At 41.6% G+C, this 23067-nt stretch overlaps 1 protein-coding gene and 1 non-coding gene across 2 annotated transcripts; one reads left to right on the top strand and one right to left on the bottom strand.

The window, feature by feature from the left end:
* The first annotated feature begins 1818 nt into the window (after positions 1–1818).
* Positions 1819–1937, top strand: LOC112695046. Its single transcript, XR_003150326.1, has one exon. It is a non-coding gene; the product is annotated as a 5S ribosomal RNA (ribosomal RNA).
* A 1089-nt stretch (positions 1938–3026) lies between these two features.
* On the bottom strand, positions 3027–16790 carry LOC105694058 (putative metabolite transport protein HI_1104). Its single transcript, XM_012414391.3, has 10 exons — positions 16453–16790; positions 9605–9716; positions 9219–9342; positions 8209–8361; positions 7820–7930; positions 7330–7492; positions 5185–5383; positions 4763–5041; positions 4450–4647; positions 3027–3818 (listed from the first exon to the last, which is right to left on the bottom strand). Exons 2-10 carry the CDS (start codon positions 9708–9710, stop codon positions 3637–3639), a joined length of 1515 nt encoding a protein of 504 aa, XP_012269814.2. The 5' UTR covers positions 9711–9716; positions 16453–16790; the 3' UTR covers positions 3027–3636.
* Between the last annotated feature and the right edge of the window lie 6277 nt (positions 16791–23067).

Raw genomic sequence — 23067 nt, forward strand, 5'->3', positions numbered from 1 at the left:
GTAATCGAATCAACAACGAGAATTTTTGGGGTTTTGGCAGATTCTTTATCGATATGAAGCACGGATGAACGGATTAGCTGAATAAAACGATATGTGATATGAAAATATTCATGTATCCACAATGTTTTTTACAATGCAACGCAACTTCCCTTCAGAAGACTTGAAAAACGACAATTATACGAGTTGATGTTAGATGATTTTCAAAAGGAAGAGGACAGGTGTGGTCGAAAGTTTCATCTATTGTTACATTCAACGGAGCACTGCGTAAAATAAGTATCTGACCGCAGCTGCCCCTATAGACACGGTTTTGTGTAAAAATATTTGACTACCGTCTTACGTAACACTATAGCCGCTGCCCCTCCTCGCTGTATCATTATAAATTTCAATTTTGATACAGTGCCAGAATCCGACTGGACGTCTCATTGTCAAGATAAGGCGACAACGACGACCATAGATGTTCTCAAAACTCTAGTGAGAGCTGAGGTATCTGGCTCGAGCAATGTTCCATAAGAATTTTTTTTTCATCACGGAAAATTCACGCGCTATAGAATATTTGGATTTCAAATGAAACAAAGGAAAATTTCATGCCTCGAATTGCTAGAATTTTTTGTTCCATCAAAAGTGGTTTAAGTCATTCCGAATTTCACGATGAGCCTATGCTGAATCACATGCGAAATCTGAGCTGATGTGGATATCAATAATATGATAGCGGGGTTGAGAGATAGGGAGCATTTATTCAAATTTATGGTTACTCTCTATACCTAATGAAAATCTCGATGAAAAAAATGTTCATTTTCAGGCCAAAAATGAAGTATTTTTAAAATCGATTAAATGACACTTTTCTTGCGTATTTTGATCTCAGGAATCCGAATCTGGAAGAAAAATTGATCTATCTCTAAAATTGACCGAGTTATCGCCAATTTTCAGCTTTTTGGGCTCAAAAATAAAAAATTGACTTTTTAGTCTATCTTTATGTAATTTGAGCTCAGGAATCCGAATCCGAACGAAAAATTGATCTATCTGCAAAAATGACCGAGTTATCCTCATTTTTTCGCGTTTTTTGGCATAAATTTGAGGATATCTCGAAGGGAAAAAATCGTAGCACAATTTGGACAACGGATTCGTGTTCCTGAGGTCAAAATACATAAGAAAAGTGCCATACGATCAATTTTTAAAAATAAAAATTTTTGGCCAAAATTTGAGATTTTTCCAAGGGGTACCCCTTACGATTTTTTCAAATTTTGACCAAAAATTTTTATTTTTTAAAATTGATCGTATGGCACTTTTCTTATGTATTTTGACCTCAGGAACACGAATCCGTTGTCCAAATTGTGCTACGATTTTTTCCCTTCGAGATATCCTCAAATTTATGCCAAAAAACGCGAAAAAATGAGGATAACTCGGTCATTTTTGCAGATAGATCAATTTTTCGTTCGGATTCGGATTCCTGAGCTCAAATTACATAAAGATAGACTAAAAAGTCAATTTTTTATTTTTGAGCCCAAAAAGCTGAAAATTGGCGATAACTCGGTCAATTTTAGAGATAGATCAATTTTTCTTCCAGATTCGGATTCCTGAGATCAAAATACGCAAGAAAAGTGGCATACGGTCGATTTCAAAAATACTAAGGTTTTGGTCCAAAAATTGAAAATATCCAACGGGGTAATATTAGGAAATGCAGCACTGCAAATATACTACCGGAACAAAGCATATCATCATCATCATCAAACACAGAGATGTTCATATTTCAAAAGTGAAATATGCAGTTTGGGATTCATTGCCTTATGGGACTTGTACTTAAAAAGATCATTTACCTCCGGCAACGGCCATACCATGCTGAATGCACCGGTTCTCGTCCGATCACCGAAGTTAAGCAGCATTGGGCGCGGTTAGTACTTGGATGGGTGACCGCTTGGGAACACCGCGTGCCGTTGGCAACACTCTTTTGCCATTTCAATCAAAAATTTGTAACATCTATACGACTCGGAATACACGACAAAATTAGAACTCGACGTTCTTGCAATGCATTTTTCTTAACGAATGCAGTTTTGATAAAAACGTAATTGCAGCCGGAAACGTCCTCCTCGAGTTTGGCAAAATGCTTTTCGAAATTTCATTCATTTCAAGTAAGTCGAAATATATCTTCGTGCAAATTTATTTCCTGGTATTTTCGCATGAAAACTGTGACGTGCTTCAATCATTTCACCGAGAGAATTTCAGTACCGATAACACTACCTGGTATGTATCGAAAGTGTAATTAAATCGTTCGAAAAGCAAAATTATTTCCCTTTAATATTCGATGTTTCTTTGGCTTCGCGAGCAATATTACACGTCGAAATAGAAAGCATAATATTTGTCCAGGCATATTTGTGTCTTGAATATATTTCCGTTTACTCAAAATTTGACGATCGCTCTCCAAGATGAATTTGATTACACGATATTAACGGAGACCCTCCAACGTCCAAGTTACGTAATGAAAACAACTTCTCCTCATCACCGACCACTCTGGTCTGCACTTCTCCCCGTGCACCGGTCTCACCCACAAAGATTAGAAAGCTACCCCGAAAATCCGAGAAAAAAAGACACACAACATTAGAAAACGGTCACAAAGTTTTTTCGTTCAATTAATGATGTGTATCTGCAGTTATGAAATACCCAGGGAACGATATAAAATATTTCAAGATTGATAGATGTACAAAGTTGTCAATACATCTGGTATGAGAAATCTTTGTCAAAAGTTTTATCCAAAACATCATACAAATCTGACCTGACCTGATCGATCAAGTGAAAGTACACTCCACTTATTGGGAATACGAAAATGATTGAAGAAAAGAAGCGGCAAAATTTATGTTTTATTCGACTTTTACGACCACAAGTCATTCTGGGACGACGTTAAGCAGATGAAAACCTCATTGGTAATATACATAAATATTCAGCTGATGAATTCTGATTTTTCACTCACCTGGAAAAACAAAAAAAAAAAAAAAAAGAAAGGATCTGGATTGAAAGTAAATGAAGTGAATTGGTAATCGAACACTATATACGTATATTAAATATTACATTCATTAAAATTCATTACGAAAACACAACTGACAATGCATCAAAACTGTCAATGATATAATTCTCAAAGTAATAATATTAATATTTACAGGTCAGTCCCATCGCGTCGATTACAATAAAAAAACTACACTAATTTCGATAATAATTGTACAGCGCAATGGGAGCAGCTAACGATCACCACTCGGATCGTAAATAAGATAGTTGTGATTTCGACGTCATTTGAAATTAGAAAGCCTTTACCGGCTTCCGGTGATTTTCGATAAATTGGACGCTTGTAGGTAATTTTACTACGCGAATAATTTTCTGTAAATGAAACGATAAAATCCTTGTATAAGTTGATGAAAGATCCGCGGCACCCGACTTTGAAACGCCGAATGCCCGAGGCGCGTCATCGAAGCCGGAGTAAGTCCCGAGTATCGCGCCGTGAAGTTGCTGAAATTTTTTGCGAAGAACTAGAAGCCTCACGTTGTACTTGATCTCAAGTTCCTTACAATCGGGCGGTACGCGTCTCGAGAAGTTTCTTATCCATGATTATCCGTTAACTTCGCACTCGTGCGAACTGAATAGTCTTGGAATTTACAATCGCGAATTATCGTGGCTAAGGGGCCTGGCAGGCAGTCTTGGAAGTTCTAAGGTCGAAAGCCGCCCGTCGTCGTTGGTGAACGTGTTGTTGTCCACTCCGTTTTCGGTGCTATCTTTTTCGCCCTTAGGGAGCGGCCCGCCCATCGCGAGCATCGCCAAGAGGAAGAGAATCGAACCTGTGAATAAGATATAGAATCACAGTCAGGACGTCGATGTAAAAAAATCGCAGCTCGCAGTGAAATTTTCGGGAATTTCTCCCGCAATATTTCCCCTCACTCCCTGCCATGAACTCTAATGAGAAGGAAAATCGATTCGGTGCCGGCATTTACAAATATGATTCGAGGACTTGGTTTTTCTTCGTCGACGGTTTCGAAAACTCCTAATGGAGCACGGTATCCCCTTGAAATCGGTCTAGATGACTCGCGGCGAATATACAAACCCCGCGGTATGTTTGATCAAGCATTTCTGACTCACTCTCAAGATTCATTATAATGAATACAGAATTTCAACCTCGCGGAAACTCCCGTAGAGCATTGCTTTCCGATTCTTCACGAGTTAATTCTATTCCAGTCTTCTTCAAATAAACGAAATCTCGACGTCGGCAAAAGAATTGCGAGAAATTATACAAATCGAGTTGCATACAAAACTGAGCCCGAGTGCCTTGTCTAACGCGCTGTTGGATTCGTTCATTATTCAAGTCTGTAACGTATGCTCCTAAATCTCGTTCAACGTTCTACAAATTTTCCGCTACATTCAGCAAACTGCGATCAGGGGGGGGGGGTGGAGTAATCGGAGCTCGTCACTTACTTATCCCGTAAAATCCCGCGTACAAGATGTAGAGAGACTCTCTGAATCCGATAACTTTTCGCAGCGGTTCAACGAGGATGGGCAAGTTTCCGCCGATGTTGTTCATCACGAAGAGGAAGATCCCAACTGTCGTGGATCTCAAACTAAGCGGCACAATCTCAACAAGGATCGCAAACACGATGCCGAACCACATCTCGGCTGTAAAAATAATTTCATCGATTTGAGCTTCGGGGTGGAATCATTCGGCTGACGGGGCATGGGCGGTTTGAAATTTTCAAATAAAAGCGATCGATTTTTGCGAATTTTGCCTCACCGAAGAAGTAGGATATTCCGAGGGTTATCATGGCGTACAAGGGGTTGAAGTAAACCGATCCAAAGGCGAAGGGAGTCGCTACCAGTTGACTGACCGCGAGTACAGCTACCCGCGATCTTATTCCCATTTTGGCGACAAATTTGTCGCTGACTACACCGCCGACAACGACACCGATACTGCCGATCACTATGGTCACTGCGAACAACCACCAACCGAGATCGTAATCCGGAAAGTAGTCTCGGTAGTAGAGATCGCAATTGTATGCGAAGCACATCCCACCTGCAACAAAAATTTGATTGAGCCCCTCATCGATCGCTATTTTAGATTTCACCGTGAGAATGACAACGGATCATTCGTGCGATACAAAAATATCGCTACTGCAATTTGGGAACCTTTGTTTCTTCGGGTGTTCATTTATTTACCGCAATGTCTTATACTGGCGGCGATACAGAGTAGGATGATTCTTGGTTGAAGAATAACGTTCCATACGGAGACCTTCTTTCCATCGGCGTTGCTCTCCTCCCCGATGGTAGTTCGCTCCGGTTCTTTGAGGGTAAGTCCTGTCAAAATGGCGATTATCACGCCGAGTATTCCAGCCCCGTAGTAGCACACCCTCCAACCCTGAAGAGACGGAGTATAATTTCAGTATTACGGAATGGAAATTTTACCGACAAAAACATCGAGGGAACGGTCAGTTCTAAAACATCAGACGTCCGATTATTTTCATTTTCATAAAACGGATTCGCAAATTCATCAGGACGGACAATTATTTCAATTCGCTGGTTACAAGACAGCGCCAATGCTCTGACGAAATTCCATTCCCCGTATCGGACATCAGCGTCGCGTGACAACGTCAACAACACGTGCGATACGACGTTTCGATTTGTGTGGCAACGCGTGACGTGCGTGACCGAGGCGTGGAATCTGCACGAAAATAGTGATTTCCGTATAGCTATGTGACGCCGGTACGAGATTCGTGTTTTTCAGTTGTGTCTAAGGGAGAAATACAACAAAATCGCACTCCGTTGCTTCAGAGATTATTCTCAACTATTTTATCGGACGTTTAAAACCATCGCACGATACACCATGGATTTTCGAGTCGTCAATCTTTCCCAGACGATAAGTAGTTGTTTAATCTGAATCTATTTACGATTTTATTTACGGTTAACAGCGGTTCGTTCACATTGCCAGAAATATAATCTGATCGACGATATAATTATCTAACTTTGAAAAATACTCGGTGTGTTAGTGGTGCAGCCAATTCTCGGTAATACTCCTTATTTTTTGCAAAACTTTGGCATCGGCAAGTCTACTGGTAAGACGGTATCGATTCGATTCGCAATAATTCTTCTTCATGACGAATACGATATTTGTGGATGAAGTAGCCGAGGGAAAAATGAAATCTGAGAAGTGTATATCTGATAATTTTATTTTTCTGTATCTGATAATATATGTTGGAATTAGTTATTCGATTGTTCGTATCTTCTTTCATGCACACGATGTATACTATTGTATACGGCCAAGACGGAGTCGCAAAGTCTAAAAGTATAACTTACACGCGAAGGTGACCAGATAATCAGGAGATCCACTGATCCGCAACCAGCAGGTCGTAGACATTTCGGTTTTGTTAGATTCGAATTGGAAGTTGGCTAAGCGTCAATTTTTCTGTACTATACCATACGCATCGTGACTTTATAATCCACGGTGCCTCATCCTAATTGAGCCATTTTTATTGCTCGGAAGTTACAGGGTTTTTGGTGGGAAGGTATAGAATTTTGCGTGTCTTTTTCTTTTTCAAATATTCGATTCAAATTTGAAAAATTGTTGTTTCGCATTTTTTTTCTCGCACCGAACGATTGACAATGAAGAAGAAACTCGTTTCTGCTAATCAAAGATGAAGAAATTTCAATTTGTTTAAATTTTAGAAACGTAAATCAGTTCCATATCGTTCCAGCGAACGTATTAGGTTGAATAGAATCAAGCTGATCTAATTTTACTCTGCTAGGGTATTTAAAAAATGAATTCAATGTAACCAAGTTTTTCATTCCCCTTCCTAAATCTATAATTAAAAGTGTTGTGATAAATTTTTTCTCTCTATTTTTCGTGCAACTCCATTATTTCAGGTTGTTAAAAATTAGTTCAATTAAAATTGGACAGTCTGTATATCATATGCTGATGCAGTAGCTTTTACTTCAAATAAATATCATTCAACAACCGCAGTCTGAAAAATTGCGCCATCAAGCATGGCTTACTTTCGATTAAATAATCGTCTCACTAATCGCAACACGCAACTAGCGTAGCGAACGCAATCCAGAGCAAGAAGTATGTTGATACATTGCCTTCACATTCGATCTTGAGGTCTACCGATTGCCTTTTTTTTTTTCTTTTTTGTTGCAGGAGAGTTTTCCATGCCTTGGAAGAGCTTGCGAGTAAAAGATTTTTGTTTCATTCTGGCTTATGCACACGAGAATTGAATCGGCCACTTAATATTTTTTTACCCGCCCGAGCGACCGATCACCCTGCCAGGTAGCTTATCTACTTCAACCTGCATTATATCGGGGACTCACCAAATCCCAAGCGTTCATTTGGGGAACGTATCGACCAACGGGAAAGGCAATCCCATAGCCCCCATAGATGCCCCAGTTGAAAATGGACATCACGAGACCGCGTTGCTCCTCTTCGAACCAATCGGAAAGCAGACCAGTCGACATAGGGTTGCATCCGGCCTCTCTGTGGGAAGGTAAACATTACCGCTACTTTATTCATTGCCTTGATAATTTCGCCACCTTGTTAAAACGATCATCGTACCGTATGACAATTTTAAAACGCACATGTCTTGCGAAAAATGATTCTGTAATGCGTCTATATGGCAAAAATTGTTCTATTGAATTATTCTAGGTCTCTAAAGACGCTGAAAATCTAGCTTCATTCATCCATCGCTTGAAATCACATCTGCAGATTTTGTGCGTGAGCGATTCAATGAGAATAAAAAAAAAGAGGAGCATAATTCTCGTCAAATCATTGTTTCTAAGTATGTAGTATTCAGGTAATGCGTACCCTGCAGCGAGGACCATACGCAGGATAACGAGTTGCCAGTATTCTTTGACGGACCCCATCAGGATGATCGCTATGCTGAAGATCAGAGTGCATATGGCGAGCATCTTCACTCTGTAAGAATTTATTAATACGGTTCAATATCAGATTGCACCTGCTGTATCGCAACCAGCAAAACCGATACGCTCGGGATTCTCTGCTCCCAGGCGCGAGCAAAATTGTTCCCAAATAGTTCGAATGGTTCGATGCTGGAATTTTTCGATTATACGAATTTCAAGAGAATCGGCAAAATGCAAAAAATGTCAAACATCTCAATTTTTATATTTTCGACGATACTTCTGAATCAATATGATCCGGAGCCGTGATTTATTGAGATGAAAATTTTCAATTACCTGTTGAATCGGTCAGCGGCGACACCCAGAATGACTCCAACTATCGTAAAGACCGCGATAAAACTTGGCCCAGCCAAAATCTGATAGTCCAGACCCAGTCCATTGTAATTCCACTCGCAGTAATTGGAGCCATTTAGATTGAGCCCCGTACAACTGCGCGCGAATGGAAAAAAAATCTATTTATTATTCATGTACAGAGCCGCCACCGGAATAAGTGGTGCACGTAGACTGCCCGCTGCGATTTCTCATACGTCGAAGGAAATTAAGATGACGAGAATTTTCAAAATTTTGTCAACTTCGAGTCAACAGCTGCGAGTGATAGACAAAAATGTTGACCGTAAGTTTTTAATGAAGTACAGTTGTGCATGTAGCGAAAATAGAACATAAATTCGCGCATACTTCGGTGCTTTTGAGTAATTAGCGACGGTCAAAGACGCGCGAACTATTTAATTGAATGATGCTCTGGTATGCATTTCGTTTTTTTGTATCCTTGAACCGGCTGATCCTTCAATTATTTCCTCTAATTACCAGCAATTTTACCCGAATTGAGGTAACGAACTGAATGAAAACAGAGCGAATTAAGTTTGCGAGTTGCATAACTTCTAACGCGTTTCTTAGATTCAACGACCGCCTTTCCAGAATCGTCACACATGATCGATGGCTTGTGAGAGATTAGAATTATCAGACAAGCTGATCCATACCTCTTCGAAGGTGTCCATGTATTTCAAATGATTTTCATTTTTACCTCCACAACCGATTAACATAAAACAAGCGAGAATTTGAACTCAAGCAAAAATCACATGAGCGTGGTATGCACGCGCATTCTCTAGAATCAATGAAAACAACCTCGCGTTCGAGAACGTGGTATTGAGTAAGTGCGATGCGAAGAACAACATAATGTCAACGATTACTTTCTTATCGCTTCGTGTTCATCATCGTCTCCCGATCGCGCGGTTGCAGAGGTGTCTGAACTTCGATTAAAATTATTGCGATCGGTTTCCCATACTCACTGGTCGGAATTGTTCGCAGCTTCGCACTGGGTCGGCAAATCGACGAGGGAGAATTCGGTGCTGTTCAACTGACAAGATATGTCGCCGTAGTGTAGATCTATGGCGGTCGCCTTGCTGGTGACACCTTAACACGATTGAAGAAAATTATTGATTGTACATTTTTCAAAGAACTTCCCTCGGAATGCAGAATTGCGAAAAATCACATCGGAACGATGACACGCTTGCGTCACTCGCGATCCGCACCGACGCATAAAAATTAGCAAAACCGTCGGAGAAAAAATTCTTCCGTTTTAATTACGCTCGTCCCACAGACGACTGAATCTATGAAGCGATGATCGATCGCATCTCACGAATAACAGAAGTTTGCGACACCGATCTTTACTTACCGATGAGGTAATGTCCCAACTCCCCCAGTACGTAGCCGATCGACACCACTGCCAGAGCGTAGGGCTTGTACAAGAACTTCAACTTCTGGATGATGTTGGTGAACATCTTGGCCTGAAACACGATAAGTCGAGGCCGTCATACAAACGGGGAAAGATCCTCGCGATATCTCCTCGTACAATACAACGCGGCATTGATCGATAATCATTTTTTCATCGAGTCCCGGTTGGCTGATAACTGCCACTCGGGTAATCATTGTTCAGCTCCTGTCACGTGTGACCACTGTCAAGGTCCGGACACACCTGTGAGCGCAAAACCTTGGATTTTCCTTAGCGCACTTTTTCATTTCGTGCTTAATGAAGATGCGATTTTTTCTCGTTGCAAATGGAACGACTTGCACCGAATTAAAGGGAAGTTCTTGACGCGGGGCGCCGGACGACAGCACTCCACGATCGTTAGGGTTGTCTGGTAATCTACCGATAACGAATTTATACAAGAAATGTCTTGACTGGAACCGGAAATTATCCAGGCTCGGTGGATTTCTACATATCTGTGGTACGAGGATCCGGAGGCTACGTTACAAACGTTGTTCCATCGATCGAGCTATCGCATAAATCTGAGGGAAAAGGAATTCGATATTCTAATTGCTTCTATGCATAATGCGCCGTCGGTTAGTGAATTGATAAAAATTTTCTCTCGGATAAACAGATTGCGCCTGCCGTTGTTCAAGGATAGTCAAATTTGCATGAAGTTAGCATTCGACAAACGCTACTGGCAGGATTTGCATCGATTATCATCGATCTACGTGTCAATCTCTTAGGGTACGACATGTACGTACCCACTCACTGCCATTCGACTGATTGTAAATGAGCTTAAGTTGTAAATATTCTATTCATAAAATTGCTTCCTTTTTTTTTTTATTCACATTTTAAATTTGCTAGAAAATTTACGATGATTGTAATCGACGCGTGCCTTTGAAAAATTAATATATACGTCGCTGATTGTAACTTATTACGAGAAAAATTTCAATTTCCAAAATTCAGAGACCTCAAATTGCGATTAACGATCACCGAGGGTCACGAAAATGTATTCGTACCACAGAGAAATACGTATTTGATAAATCGACCCTCGATTGCGGGGTATAAACCGAAGGGATAATTTCGCGTGGAGCTAACCAGCTATACCTAAGACCATTATCGTTAAAGGCGGTTTATCGTGTATGCGTATAATAGCTGGGGATGCCGTCATAATTCATGAGCGACTAACGAGGAAATCATCGGAAGTTCATCCCCCGTCCGCCCCCTCGATTTCGATGAAACTTCGCATGAGATTTGTGGACGGATGCATCTATTTTTCATTCAAATTCGACTCATCGATACTTCGAAGATGTTGTTTTTTTTTTTTTTGTATTTCGAAGAATGTAAGATAATACGAGACGTGATCATGAGATGGCCCTCGATACCAGACGGCTGGGTATTTCCTTTCCTTGGTAGCAGGTAGGGCTGGCTAATTTCTGTCCGGACTTTGATCGGAACAAGTGAATACGGAACTTGAATCACGTTACACCAACTCGGGCGTCAGTCGGTTATGGTATAGTCGGTAATATTTCATTATGTATACGGATTACATTCTTTATTCAATTCTTCTTTTTATTCGGTTGCCTCATTTTTTACACAAATAGATTTAACTATCGCAACCGCTCGGAATCGCGTTGTTGTCAGAGCGAAAACAGGTTTCGATTGCGTGTCCAGCTCAACTTCATTTCATCCGCGATAGGCCAGCGATCGTTTTACAGAGGTTCGTATTTCTGCAAAGCGTACCTACGCGGAGGAGGCGTACGCTCGCCCATACGTGTACCCGTACGACACGCGGGAGACTCGCTAGGGTCGCCCACCTTGAGCCGAAAGCGCTCAGGCGGAACTCACGACGAATGTGGGATATTAATAAATAATTATAAAAATTCCGGAGAGAGTAATGAGCGTCGGGGATACGAACACCGTACGATTCCCGAACGTCGACTCTATACTCCCGCAACGAAACACGCTTCACGTAGTTGCGTCACGTCGGAACACGGCAACTCCTTTTTTTCTCTTTTATTCTTTCCCTCTCGTTTTCCACGCTCATTTTTTCGCTACACCTATGCTCGTACGACCTCGTTTTTTCGAATCTTCGGATCAGTTGACCCGAAATAATATAAAGTGCCCGATAATTTTATTCTCGAATATTTTTGGAATTACGTGTCTGGAAGCTCGATGTTGAAATTCGGTCGGATGATATCTGGTTTTGGTATTATTACACATTTAGCAACGTTCGGAAGAAATATGCATACATTACTTCGGTATACATCGGTCCCGTCTGCCCATGGAGTCTTTCGCAACCCCCCCGAGGAAACATCCGAAGTCGGAATTCGTAATTAGCTACGATGGCAGTGAAATTCAAACGAATGACGCTCTTACGACTTCAGAACGAAACGGTATTTCGTTCGGAAAACCGTTGGCCAGAAAATTGCCCGGAAAAAGTAAAACGCTCGATCGTTTTCGAAAAATCGTTCCCTCTATCTCCGTGCAGCACCAGAAGCCAACTTGCGATCCGTACAAAAAAGGTGATCCCGCGATAGCCGGTGAAAAGTGAAATTTCGTCGTCTCGTTAACTATGGGGTAACGTGTCGAAAGAGCATCGGACAAAAGTGAATGAAAGGGACGCGCGCGATGTAGGTCCGCGTGAGAAGAACGATGGACTTGACCCATTTGCGGACTGGTTTCGCTGCTAACGGGCCGGGTGCGTGTCTTCTTCTTGACGTAATATTACGTACGATTTTTTTTATTTTTTCACATCCACGATCACCTTGGCGGCTGCCGTAATCTCGACTTTGAGACCAGCTAATCGTCGGACGAACATCTAAATGTGAATTATTACACTCACGTATTGCACTACAGGCGTCACCTATCCTAGCAGTCTGCAAATTAAATCCGAAACTCCCGAGTCGCATTAATTTTTAAATCTGCATGACTATCCCATCACACCTACGGAGCACCGAAGTAATTCGAACACCTGAATTTCAACACATATCAGCGCTTGCGAAAGGCCTGTGTCAATCGGTTCCTCTCCCATTTATGGCTTTATTATCTCGCCCTTGAAAAAATGACAATACGCCGTGACTGAGAACGACGCTGACTTTGAATTCGAGCGACGACTTTTTCAATTTACTTTCGGTAAGAAAAAAAAATAAAAAAACATTCGCCACTCGCTCGATCAATTGAAACGTGAGATATTAAAAGGTTCTCATGTTGGTTCATTTCTTTACGGTGACGGGCGTCGATCCCGGACAAGACCGAAACGATAAGAGAACAAGATTGATTTGCGGTCCAGTCGCCTAGAATTAACAATGACAGAGTTCCGGTGATATAAAGTAGGAGAGCATTCGGCAGGCAGACTATACTGTCAGAAAAATATAATTGAAGAAAAAAAAAGAAAAATGATAGATTTTTTTGGACCAGAAGATCGCAGGGGCATAATTGGCAAGAAAATACTCCGAGGAGATCGGATAGCGAATCGTTTCATTGACATTATTTTTTCATGACAGATATGCGCTCATTAGATGAATCGATCGGATATGACGACCGCTGCGTAGCCAAGATTTTTCTATTCCGTCGAAGTCAAAGCGAAGGGATTATTGAGGAAATATTTCTTAGCAGGGATAGCGTACGCGTTATTTCGCCTTGGCGGTTCTGTTCGCCCCATTTTAATGAGACTACAGAACTACCGTGCATTATACTTCATACTTTGGAAAATATCATACCGGAAATTGCGATCGACTTCGCATATATTCATAAAAACTCGTATGGTCGGAAGTCGTTGTAAGATTTATGTATCTGGCTGTAGGAAGAAATTCGAAGGTTTTGCGATTTCTTGTTTTTCTCTTTTCGTACATAAAATGCGTCGCACGAGCGTCGGTACGGAAATGAAGACAAAATTGGATCGATTACATTTTAACAATATTCGAGACTGTCCAACGTACGTACCTACGGTGCAACGCGGACTTTCAAAGGCATACCGACAGCCGGATGTCCTTCGGTTTATTTTTTTAATTATATCTATTTTCCATCTTCATCATCCCGCATTTATATGGACCGTTCGGTATCTCGCTAACGAGACAAATTAAACAACTCGTCGCTCGAACCTTGAGCGTATCTCCAGATGCAGGGAAATTATTCGTTTTACAACAAATCTTTGGGTCAAAATCAACACAAGTCAAGGTGATCCGCTCCCTTTCGAAATTTCAGCTCTGCATGGTTTTCAAAAAAAATTTCCCTACGAGGAAAAAGTCGTCGATAAAGTTCAACTTTAAACTTCATACGCCAGATTTCAAGTGTTACCGAATCGTTAACTTATCTTTCGCTTAGAGTAAAAAAAAAAAATTAATTCCGTTGATTTCCGCGATGATATATGTACTTATAATCGGGATTATACTTCCGTTTGGTAAAACCCACGTCAATTCGAGCGAGATGTTGACATAATCGTGTTGGATGTAGTCAGCCGCCTTTTTGAGATGGTTCAAGAATGTGCTTACTACGCGCGAATCGTTGTAGAAAGGTATATCGGCGGGTGGATCGAGCGGTGGTGGGCTTTAAATCTGAAATCTAGATAAAAATCCTGTTTTTTTTTTTCAATCACGACTCCGTTCTGCACAGAAATGTTCGAGGTTATCGTGGCAGTTTGGTAGTGTCGTTGCGGAATCCGTTCTAATAAGATACTTTTAGCCTTGAGACCGCTAAACAACTCCGACTAATTGTAGATACCTATCGTTGAACGGTAATAAAAAATCACGAAGGTTGTTAGATCCGATACTTTTCTACCTACGCAAGGTACTAGTCATCTTTCTCTCGCTAATAATCGATACGCCGTTCGCGCTACCGTATTCTCATCATCGCTTCGTCAAAAGATGGAAAAGATGGTCTCGTGCCATCGCGGAATCTGAACAAGGAATAGTTAACTATACATATAACTACGTGACGATCTCTCGTGCAATAATTGCAGCGAATTCCTGAGAGATTTACGTAAGATCCCGTTGGTTCGTCGCAACTAGACATAATTGTGCATTCGATTGTATCGGCGCCGTTGGATCAAACGCATCGGGAAATATTGACGAGTCGGATAAAGGAGAAGATCGCGATGGAACTCATCAACGAACGTTGTCGAATCCCGATTCGAATCATTTCTGTGTCAAACACCGATGATCCCAATCTGCGCTCGCCGATTTCTCACGAAAAAAGAATCGATTCAAAAAGAAAGAAAATATCGGTCACGGCGCCCCAACGTCTGCAAATCGCTGCGATTCCCATACCGAGCTTACTTTTCTCGCCTTCGATATTCTCATCGCATTGTTTTACTCGTCGCCTTCTACGATAGAGTTTTCTCCGACTAATCAATTTCAATCTTTCATTTTTTTTTTTTTTTACTTTTAGCCTGTTTCCTCGTTAAACTGGTTTAAGTACGATGTTAATTCTCGTCCGGCGTATAATCAAAGCTGCAAATTAAGGATGTAAGGGTCGATATCTGATTTACATATCGTAATGGTGAATATGTATATCGGTTGAAAATCGTGAAAATTGGTGAGTAAAAATATCGAGGAGTAACAGTTGGCGTTAGATGTGTGAAATCCAGTGGCGATTTTGTATCAGAGACGGAGCGCGATCGAGAGTTATTTTCAGTCGAGCAAACAAAAAAATAATTAGACAAAAATGTAGTCGTGCGATTAAATATCTGCACGTCACAATTATTCAAAGGAGTCGTTCAGTCTGGTCATTATACACGGTTTATAAAGGCAGGAATGGCAAAAAATGGGACGTAATGACAAAAATAAAAATAATAAATAAATAAAAACATTGGGAAAAAAATGTCGATATCCTGGTTGGAGATACGTATAACATTTACATTTCTTTCAGAGACAGACAGTGCACAAATAGGCCAGATCAGCTTTGTACCTGCACATGCGGATCGAGTAAAAGTCACAGCACATGTAACACACCTACGCCAGTGGCCTCATGTCACGTATCGAATGGCATTTGTGCAAATTCCACCACACTTTTGTCTTTCGTCTATCAATTACATATTCTCATTGTATCGCGTTGTAGGTGTAAGTATACTCCAGCTGTTTCAATTTACTATGCTCGCTGAAATCATAGAGTGTTGAATTATCGAAGGATAGGTGAGGATATGTAGATTGATCGGGTTCGAAACTATTGAAATTAAATGTTCTTCCGGATCGCTATTGTTAGTTTATATGATTTATGTCACGTCTGCGTAAAAAAAAAACTGTTTAGGATCAATTTTCTCCACCTGTGTTCAGATTACGCGGCTGCAGGGTCTGGGCGTGTAAAAGTGAAACGATTATAAAACCCCCCCATAGAGGTGGATCCAGAATGAATCTATAAATAATAACCAAATGAACACACAAATGTTTTGTCGATATATCAGGTTGACCTGCGCATAGTTTTTTTTTTTATTCTATTTTTCTATTCTACTACGATACCATTAACCGAAAATTTTCGAACTCAATCAATTATTCGTAGGTAAAATTTTTTAATGACTCGATGAAAATTATACTCTGTAGCTGAATTCTAGCTACAGCATTCGGCTGTCGATAAGATTACCGTATCAACCCCCTCAAGAAGTTCCACTACGCCGCCTGAATTACCAACCCTCAAACGAACGTTATTTGTGGTTTTCATCATTTAAAAAACGGAGGCTCGCTATATTGAATCGTAATTGTCGAGTATCGCTAATCACCCATCAGAATTATTACAGAAATTAGAGATACGGTATTTCCTTTTTTTTTTTCAATACTCACGTTCGGAAGTAATACAGATGTGAACAATGAATCAAGAAAGAACCAAATTGCGTATCAAAGTGAGGTGTCTCCGTCGTTTTTTTGCCACATTTCTCGATAACACACACACTTATCACGAAGGACCTGTTGGTTTTTTTGTTCTTTTTTTTTTTTTTTAATTTTTCTATCTCGCTGCGCACGGTAGATTGGACCTGGAAAGGCCCCTCCACGATCGGGGGTGTGGAATTAACTGAAATTTGTGGAGTCGCCACCTCTACTTATAAGAAAGTGCGAAGCAAGTCCTTCGCGGAGACCCCGAGACAACCGAGAGAATGAAAGAAGGGGCCACCGTACACGCGGTGTTCAAACTTACGGGGACGCTTTACTTCTTGTCCGATTCCCTATGATCGGGAAAAGGTGGGGGACGATGGACACGCGGCGAATACCACCCACTTCTCTTTTTATTCCTGCTCTCTTGGGACTCCTTCGTCTTACCGCCCTTCAAGGTCACCGTGGATCCGTCCCCGCGCTGGACCGCCACGAACGCCGGAGCTGTTTCGGTTCGTAAAACATCTGGCGAAAAGTATGAAAACCAGCGGGACGTAAATTGGACTTTTTTGGGTAATGTCATCGTGCCACCCCCAGGGGCGCCATTATGGTATGAGATTTAGGGTGATTCGCGTTGTAGGAGATTCGGAAATTCTACGTATTTTGGAATATTTTCATCTCTGAGGAAGGGGTCGTTCACCCTTCTCGTAAATAGACCCATGCAATTTCAGGAGGTTCGAGCTGCCAGAAACTTTCTTTGTAATTCTGAAAAGTTGGAAGGAATTGAACAGCGTAAAAGTTACGTATGTATCAGTTCAGGTCGAACGAGATCTGAATATCGTTTCGTGGAACACCCTTCCGACCGGACGGGGACGACTTGGTATACCTGCTGGAAGAAACAGATTGAATTATCGAAGCATATCTGATCCGAACTAAGGTCATTCTCGTTGCTCTTAATCGGATGGAATCGTCTCTCTGGCTCTTAGCTCTCGATACGATGTGCAGTAAATACCGCTGATTTCCAGTAAAGGGAAACAGGTTGAAGGATTATGAATTAATTGGGTAATAAACGGCCTATGCCAGACTCTAGATATTACGTGTTAGTTTATAGCCGCGTAACTGCAGCATGCAGCTGTCGCTAATTACCGGTATTCAAATTAGCGAACAATGCCCACCGCTGGAAGTACAGCTACGCTGACTATTAATTTAATAACGCTATCGTTGTAACAACGGAGAGTTAGAATTAGTCAATTAGTCGCTTTACTCCCTCAACGCGATCAGATTCCGATCTCTTGCTTACGCAATCGGTTGGATATTATGCTTACGCGTCAATCTTGGACAAACGTAGAGATTTCTTCATCCCGCAACGTGTGCCGAAACCGCGTCGAACGTATAGCGTTGTTCGAACTGGTCGACACCGAAATCTCTTGGGTAAATTCTCGGCATTCCTCGGGCGTTTGAAGATCGATATCGCGTGTTTTGCATCCACGGGAACTCCTATGTCGGAACGAAGGAATTGGTGCTATTTGTTTTCCACGACTAGATAATTTTATTTCTCTTAAATCTCCCGTCAAACAATTCGGATATACATAGATGAACCTATCGGAAGGGCAAATGTTAGTAGCGCACCTAGTTTCTCGAAAAAAAAAATTGTGCAACGTCCCCGATATTTTCGAATGCCAAGTTGGAAATATTTCTCATCGAGACGAAGAATGCCGAATTGATTCAAAAGCAGGAATATATTATTCGCGTTTATACAGCCAGAAAATATATATAGTCTCCTTTCTCATGCGAGATTGTGAGATCATTCCTTATTCAAGATCCTTGTGGTGTATACCCGAGCAATCTAACGCGGACGTCATTCTAATCGTCTTTATCAGGAATACTCGCGATACTACGCACGCATCTACAATTAGAATTGAAACAAAAAAAAAAAAATTTACAACTAGCATTGAATCACAGGTAGAATAGCCTCTGGCTGAATAAAATGCATCGGAAGAATAAAATTATGAATCTGATCGACCAAAGATCGAAAGATTCGAAAAAAGTCACGCGTATTTTCCAGAATTGAGAAAAAAAAAAAATTACCGAACAAAAGAAAAGTCCGAACAGAAATATACCGTTACCGATCGGGTTCGTAATTACATGAGTTCGAGTTTGATAGTTCAAGTCAAGTAACGAATATATTTAGAATTCTAGTTTTCATCGTACGTAATTATCTCGAATCACACGTGCGAATGCGTCATGCGATATGAGATCCGGTAGGTCCACGATGACCGTCAGAAATTCGCGAAGCGCGATCTAATTATTCGCATTCTTGATTTTACTAATCTCACTATGTCATCGTAATTGCGATAAGGTCTGCGGAGTCGTAAAAAGGCAAGCGCAGTCTGCCCTAAATTTATTGTATTAGATTTTTTGCCCCTCGTAGATCTCGAAGCAGCTGTACAACGGCGGGTATAGCGATATTATTGCCGAGTGCAGAAATGCAGCCAGTTGAATCATTTCGCTTATTACACGTCACGCTCGATGAAACTCTCCCACGGGAGTTGGTTAGAAGTTAGAAGCACTATTCTCAATGTTAAAAGTTTGCCTATGGTTCGATGCGTGAGTCGCAACGCCGTAATATTAACTCGAGGTCGTCCGTCTGTTGAACTCGTGGCGTAAAGGTCTTTTTTTTATTATTTTTAGCGTATGGGAGTGCAGATGCCGTAATTGTAGAAATTTTCAATTCGAAGAAAGTTTACGGGGTGGTCATTCGTTCGCGGGTTCGACTTCTTCGCTTACCCTCTTAAGTGTGCAGTGTGATCGATAGGAGCGAAAATTGAAGCAGATTTCATCTAGCTTTCCACCATTTCAGCGAGCGGCCAAACAAACTGGAAATCGTAGATAAAAAAATGATGGGATGAGGGGCGAAAGCGCGGGAGAAATTCGCCGATTTTGCCAAGTTCGATGCTCACTGGCGACTCGTCATTACAGTCAGGTGAATGCTTTTGCGGGTTTCAAAGTTCGAAACTACATCGGAAATTCGGTTATGACCAACGATTTTTCTCTTTGTTGTGGAGTTTTTGCTGTTTTTTATTTCCCACAATTTCGCTACCCACGTTAACGCCAAACCCTTTTCATCCGAAATTCATGATCGTGTCAATTACCTAATACGAAAAAGTTTCATTATCACTGAGAAAAAAATTGCAGCTCATTGCGAAATCATCTTGATTTTTCAACAGCGAAAAAATCCTGTGTGACTGCAGATCTCACACCCAGAGACCAGCTGGACTACTTTTTCATCGGATTTTATAACAACGACAACTGCACCACGACAAACTTCATCGATGCAAAAATAAAGCTGTCGCAGGTTTGAATTTTTGGGCTATTGGTAGGGTCGGAATTCAATAGCCAAACAGGTGAATGGCATCTGTAATAGAACTGAAGGAAGACTGGATACTGGCTGCCAGAAAAAGTGCCAAAAATTGTCCGCTGCCTGCAGGGCTGTCGAGTTACACGTGATGACATAATCGGTTGAAAACTGTAATTATTGGTCAAACCTTCGCCCGGGAGTCAAAGAATTCCTGAGCTACGAGTGAAACAAGTTCTCAGTTTCTACGCGCGGAAAGTTCAATCATTCGTTCCGGCGATTCTGCGTAACATTCACGAACGAACGTAGTGCTATAAACCACGCTGGGATTCGAAACTCAACGCTGTCAGATGATACTCGTAACACTCGTGAGGCATTCCAGGTGGTTGCGAGCCGGTTGACCTTGACCATTGAATTTCTCATTTACTCTCACTAACGATTTTTATATTTTTAACTCTATATACCGAACTGGTATGCGAACTACGCCCATGCGATTGATCAGCTCCGGTCTCTTACTTCTTCGATCTGCAGTTGTCAGCTCGATAGATTTTTCCGAAAGGTCGGTGTTTGCATCGGTGGATTCGTCAGCGATTCAGATCAATCAACTCTTGAATTGATCGATCGAATACCATAATTTTTATTCCATTCCACCGACAAGAATAACACCGACTATATACAAAACTAGTTCAGAAAGTTATAGTTACAAGCCGCGCAAAATCGGTATAGAATGTGGTAGAGCTTAATTAAGTGGCTATATTCGGTGACTAGTTATGTATGTTAGAGGCGAGTTTACACGGTGTTAGCTTACTCATTGTCAGCCCAATGAACTCAAATGGTCGCGCGCGTAACATTCGCATATTACTGCAGGTGCAGCCTGTACAAACAGCAATAATTTGAATTTGTTCGACACACGCGGGTGCAATTTCGGTAAAAGCAAAGCCATTAGCGATTTTTTTCCAAATTTGCCACCGAGTACACGCGACGCGAAAATCTCTCCCCAATTTTTTTTTTTTCTTTAATTTTTCGGATTTATTTACCGTGACGGGTGAACGTAAATGTGCGGTTTTAATCGACGTTGTTCAACATTCGGTTTAACGTGTTCGTGATCCCGGGGGGGGGTTTGACAGAGCGTGAACTTGTAATTTTTGGTGATTCCACGGGGGAGCTCGAAAGACGGCTAATTTCAAAACCTGATTAAGAGCTAAAAGCTTAAGCGAATTCCGGCTTAATGAAAGGATCGGGAAAATAAAACTCTTGTTTTATTCAAGAAACATTAATTATATCCGGGCGATCTCGTGATCCGAGAATCGTGAAAACTGGCGACGATTTTATGTCTTTCGAAACCTCTCCTTCTACCTTCCGATTTCCGGTGAATAGCAAAGGTTTTTTGAACCTCCGTAAAAGCCGTACGAAAGTGTCATTCTTCTATTTGGTTTCGTTGAATGATTTCGCTGATCAATCGGATCACGCCTATTCGCGCCGAGCGAAGATCCGTTCGTATTCTCACGGGATATTGCTACTCAACTCTCAATTATATTATCGGTGGATCCATTGATATTCAGGCTTCGAACGAATACGCTGGTATTCGACCGAATCCCGGAGATTATGACCCTTGTAGACGTAATTTGTCCACAGTAGAAGCAGAAGCTACGATCACCTGGGGATTCGCGAAATACTCCCTTATACGCGCCCACGCTCGATCGACGTCGAAAGACGAGACGCTCCGCTCGCGAGTCCTTGATTCCGCGTTCGATTGCGGAGGCCCCGTTAGCGAAATCCGGTCGGTTATAATTTTCAGTTTCAGACGAAGGCTGATTTTATTTCCTGAATAATTCGAAATTAGCATACCGCAGGCACCGCTGTTACGCGCTATACGTTATTATTACGCTTACGGAAAGCGTAGTGGACGTAAAAAATCAACAAAAAATTCCACCCGAAGGACTGCTTCGGTGACAGTAATTTCATACGTTGAAAAACTTGTTATTCAAATTTTTAGCTCCGCATGTGAACGATATTTTTCGTCGCGGAAGACGCGTGTCCGCTTTTTGACAGGTGCTTATTTTAATGTCCGACGCTCTTTCCTTACTGACCGCGAATTGAGCCCGACTGCGAATCAGCGATGTACTTCAATCCCGAGGGAATTCTGAGCGGAGAATTTCACACGTACTAATAGCGTATCGTACACGTAGCAATGTTAGTCCGAATACCATACCGGCTTTGAGAAATTCCAAACCCAAATGGATGAATGCTCTTAGCTTCGGTTTGAACGCAACTCTGAGCTTGAAACAAAATTGGATTAGGTACGTGATTCAATCTCCCTCGCGCTCGTTTAACGTTGGCTCTGATTCAATCATTGAAGAAATGTTCGAGCCACCTGAATGAAGATGGTGACATATTTGATCCGGAGCTTTTGCAGATATATATGTCCGTCACTTGTTTCTACACGCCGCGTCGCAACGTAACGTTCGACTCCGAAACTTTTTCTTTCTTTAAAATGTTTTTCTTTATTCTGGTTTCGACGACAATCATTAGCGAGCGACACGAGATATGGCGAAACCAAAGATTTTTGCGTCGTTCCCCCGGTTGGCGGAAAAATTTCGTTTCAGTTGCCATGACAGCGAAAGACTCAATAGGTCACGGGGGTGCTGGGTGGCTGCGCGACAGTGGAGGCGGCACGGGCGTAATCCGCGTCTCAATTTCCCAAAGTTCATTGTTACTCGAATTTGAGTATACGACATTCAACGCATTCATAACCACGGAGATATAGGTACTACGAGTCCTTTTCAAGAGCCACACGGAACACGTGGAGAGCGTTGGATCGTACAACGAGCGATTCTTACTCCGCGGGTAACGCTACGTACGTACGTACGGTAAAACGTGGAAAATCGAAACGTGAGAATTTTTCCTTTTTTCCACGAACTCGTCAAAAGCTCAAAAGACCCCACGGTCTTTCACCGTTTACAGTATCCTTAGAACCACCGAGGGAGGAGGCGCGACGATAAACGTGGTGTAGCCATTATTATTCCCTCACCTCTGCAGTCACTTTTATCTAGAATTTAACTAGCTCGCAATTGAGATCCTTTTACTCTCTTGGATCCTTTGATTCTCCTTTACATTGCAGTTCAGTAAACGGAGCAACGTAACTACGTCAAACGATACGCACGGTGGCGCAGACGCGTTTTTCAACACGGGTGTAACAGGTATCAACGCTACATCTATTTACAGCGGGGTTG

Source organism: Athalia rosae, chromosome 2 (genome assembly GCF_917208135.1).
Source record: "Athalia rosae chromosome 2, iyAthRosa1.1, whole genome shotgun sequence".
Lineage (NCBI taxonomy): Eukaryota > Metazoa > Arthropoda > Insecta > Hymenoptera > Athaliidae > Athalia > Athalia rosae.

Excerpts from the sequence above, each read along its gene's own strand:
- LOC105694058 (XM_012414391.3), bottom strand. The coding sequence starts at position 9,710 with ATGTTCACCAACATCATCCAGAAGTTGAAGTTCTTGTACAAGCCCTAC. Across the intron at positions 7,931-8,208 it reads GCCGCTGACCGATTCAACAG|AGTGAAGATGCTCGCCATAT; the intron begins GTAATTGAAAAT and ends AAATTCTTACAG. Across the intron at positions 7,493-7,819 it reads CGTATGGTCCTCGCTGCAGG|AGAGGCCGGATGCAACCCTA; the intron begins GTACGCATTACC and ends ACCTTCCCACAG.